General features: G+C 32.9%; 1 protein-coding gene across 1 annotated transcript; it reads right to left on the bottom strand.

The window, feature by feature from the left end:
* Positions 1 to 383: 383 nt before the first annotated feature.
* Positions 384 to 2,516, bottom strand: LOC113316073. Its single transcript, XM_026564304.1, has 4 exons — positions 1,933 to 2,516; positions 1,343 to 1,839; positions 1,082 to 1,201; positions 384 to 961 (listed from the first exon to the last, which is right to left on the bottom strand). The coding sequence occupies exons 1-4, from the start codon at positions 2,514 to 2,516 to the stop codon at positions 384 to 386; spliced, it is 1,779 nt and encodes a 592-aa protein (XP_026420089.1).
* Between the last annotated feature and the right edge of the window lie 1,142 nt (positions 2,517 to 3,658).

The following is a 3,658-nucleotide window of genomic DNA, read 5'->3' as shown; positions in this document are numbered from 1 at the left end:
GATTCATTAATCTGAACTGTCTGGAATTCAAATTTCTTCTCGAAAAAATCAATAAGAACCTCTGAAATACCCTGTTGAGTTGTTATAATATCACCTGAATCATTCTCCAATTCAGAAATAGTATTCTGAGCTTGTCTCATTTTTATACTTGTATGAAAGAATTTGGAGTTCACATCCCCATCCTTAATCCAATTCAATCCGGCTTTATCTCTCAAAAAAGTATTATAGTTATTTGCAGCCATTTCATACTTACCTCTAGCAGTAACCAAATTATTTAGCAAAGAGATGTTAGCCGGATCAGCATCTGATTTAACAGTTTCTTCCATAACCTTATCTTCAGCTTTTTTGAGATTTTCTTGAACATTTCCAAAGACTTCCCAATTTCATATTTTGAGGATTTTTTTCAGCCTTTTAAGTTTGTTCATAAACATAAAAATAGGATTACTTGCTAAGTCTTCATTCCAAGAATCAATAACCACTTGTAAGAAGGAAGGATGAGTAAGCCACATTTGTTGAAACCTGAAAGGAGTATTTAGTGCTCTCTCAATAACAGTATCAGAACCAATAAGGGGGCCATGATTAGAAATACCCATTGTAGCTACATGGTAATGCCATCCACTAAAAGTATCAAGCCATTTCAAGTTATAAAGAGCTCCATCCAAATTACACAGAATTCTTTTATTTCTTACTCTGCCATTACACCAAGATAACTCTAGACCACTTTTAGGAGATTGAATTAAACCACAAGAATCAACGAAGTCCTTAAAATCACTCATTGCAGAGTTAAGAGGGCTCCTACCACCCTTTTTTTCATCAGCATTTAACACAGTATTAAAATCACCTATTAAAAGCCAAGGTTTATCAAGAAAACTTATCTCATATAAATCCTTCCACAGAACTCTTCTATTCACAGTATAAGAGTTAACATGAATACCAGTCACCAAAACACCACCAACCTCCACTGTAATACATTGACTAGAAGATTTGATCACATTAGGAGCTTGAACAGAACAATTTCAAAACAACCAAATATTTCCTTTATTATTTTCTTTAGAATTATGAATAATTTTATGATGCATACCTGGTAGCTTAATTCCAGATTTATGAGCTTTAATTTTTAGTTCCACAACCCAAACCGAAGTAAGATTATTAGTTTTTACTAAAGAATACAACTTATCCTTTGCCTTTTGTCTTTTAAGGCCTCTAATTAAGATTCCAAAAAATAACTTTCATTTGAAAGGAGGTTGAGGAGGAGGAGTTGAACTCCCTTTATCAACCATAAGTTTTTCTTTGCTAGCCTTCCTTGTAACTACAGTTGGTTTTAAAGGAGGCTTTTTCTTACCAGTCATTTTGCTATTTTCATTAACTTCAGGGACATACTGAGTTATGATCTTTTCTTTTTGCAGAATAATAACTGGTTGAGAAATTGAACCAAATTCTAATAAGCTTGAAGTACTAACCTCTTTAATTTCACCATCTTCATCTTCTGAATATTCATTATCATTGTCTTGTAAAACTTCATATTGATTATTATCAATTTGAATAACAAGATTAGAGATAGAAGTTAAACCTGGATTAGAAATCCCTTTTGTAACATCAATAAAAGGATCTTCACCCTTTGAAGTATCTTCTGATGTAGCTCGTGAAGATTCATCCCTGTTGATAACTGAAGTATTTGGACTTGAGAACTGAGGTATCTCAATTAGTTTGGAAATTAAACTTGGAACAGTTATAGACTGATTAACCATTTGTGGACTAGAAGTATCACCATGTGTGTGCTTTGTTGGTGAAGGAGTAGAAACCTTCTGACCATCTGTTGTAGCAGTTTGCATGTTATTTCTGCATTCAGAAAATTGATGGCCAACAATTTTACATTTGTGACAAAATTTTGGTAAATTTGTTAGAGTCACCCCTTAAGAGAATGCTCCATACCTTGTAACAATCCAAAGTTTATTAGGAATACTTTTAGCTAAATCAATTTCAATTAACACTTTAGCATAGTATCCACTCTGATAATTCAAAGTAGCTGCATCAACCTTGATTGGATTACCAATGGATCTGCTGATCTTGAAAAGAGTTTTTTCATCCCAATATTCTAAACTTAATCCTGGAAAGTGAACCCAAACCATGGCTTTAGAAGTGCGTTGATTCTCAGATCTGAAATTTGCAATCCAGTTTCGAACTTTTAAAATCTGATCCAAAACTTCCCAATTACCAGTTTTGATGTATGTTTTATCTTCTTCATTATCTAACTTGATCGTAAAAAAACCTTTACCCAATGGTATCAGATGACATTGACCCTTTAAACTCCATTGTTTCCTCAAAAGTGTGGTAGCCTTTGAAAATTTAATTCTAAGAAAATCCAATCTCCCAATCAAAGAGAACTTCCAAGAATCATATCTATTATTATCTTGTTCATCAATCATATTAATTGCAGGATGAATTTCAGGAGTTTTTGATAAGTCAACAATCGATGGATGAATTTCAGATACATCGTTGTTAACCTCAAAATTCATCTTGTAAAGAAAAATTTGAAAATAAACTTGAAAAATAACTAGAAGCAGATGAAACAAAAGATTTAAACACCAATCATTTGAAGATCTTACAGGAAATCACCTGAAATAAATGCCGATTGAAGGAAAATGCAGTAGCGTTTAAAAAAGAGGAGGTGAGTCAGTCACCCGATTCTCAGAGCTAAACACACCCGATTCCTCTAGTTCTTTTAGATTTGCATACTAGATATGTATAGGAAAAAAAAAAAGAAAAACACAATATATTTAGCTAGATTTGGATCCTAGAAATAAAAAATTACATACCTCGTTCATAAGTAAAGGAAAGAAGGAATTGAGAGGATGAGTTCTAATGAGAAATGTGTTGTTCCTGCCAATGGTCTTGTTAATAATGATCCTCCTTCTCCGAAGGGCTTTGCTTCATGGGATGACTTTGTGGGAAGCACTAGTGATATACTAGAAGAGTATGTCGATGAAGAATGAGAATTAGTTCATAATAAGAAAATGATCCATGTTGAAAATGATCCTCCTCCTAAGGGTTTTGCTTCTTGGGATGCATTTGAGAAAAGCTATGGTGAACATTTGGATAATGATTACAATGAATAAGAACATGGGAAGCCACCAAGACAAGCAAATTTATGGCTGGGCACTCGACATTGACTAAATTTAAGTTTTTTACATTATTTTTAGTATGCTAATTTTATTAATGTTGTAAGAAAAATTATGTAGCAGTCAAAGGCCTGCTGTTCAATTGTGCTCTCAATTCTGATTTTTTTTTTGGGTTAAGTTTGTCAGATTTGGCATTGCAATTTATGAAAAATTTGGCTATATTTTTCAACTCTAATACAAGACTCAATATACAGTCCCTATCATATTCATCATCCTATCACTTTAACAGCAAAGCCACAACAAAATCATGGTTAACCCTAACTCTTCAGATCCAAATCTCTAAACCAAGCCCCCTTAAAACATTACTCGTTCATTCTGTTTTGTCAAAAGATTGATACTCCAACAAATGAATAATGGACAGAAATTAAACAACATATGCACTTGGAATCTAAAGAAAATATTGCATCCGTAAATATTAAACATTCACAAAAACTATACTTCCAGGCAGCTTTACAAACAGACTAATTAAACATCCGAAA

This window comes from Papaver somniferum, chromosome 10, assembly GCF_003573695.1.
Source record: "Papaver somniferum cultivar HN1 chromosome 10, ASM357369v1, whole genome shotgun sequence".
Classification (NCBI taxonomy): Eukaryota; Viridiplantae; Streptophyta; class Magnoliopsida; order Ranunculales; family Papaveraceae; genus Papaver; species Papaver somniferum.
This window is presented reverse-complemented; position numbering and strand designations above follow the sequence as displayed.

Excerpts from the sequence above, each read along its gene's own strand:
- LOC113316073 (XM_026564304.1), bottom strand. The coding sequence starts at position 2,516 with ATGAATTTTGAGGTTAACAACGATGTATCTGAAATTCATCCATCGATT. Across the intron at positions 1,202-1,342 it reads TGAAAATAGCAAAATGACTG|GCCTTAAAAGACAAAAGGCA; the intron begins GTAAGAAAAAGC and ends TCTTAATTAGAG. Across the intron at positions 962-1,081 it reads ATCTGGAATTAAGCTACCAG|TGGAGGTTGGTGGTGTTTTG; the intron begins GTATGCATCATA and ends AATGTATTACAG.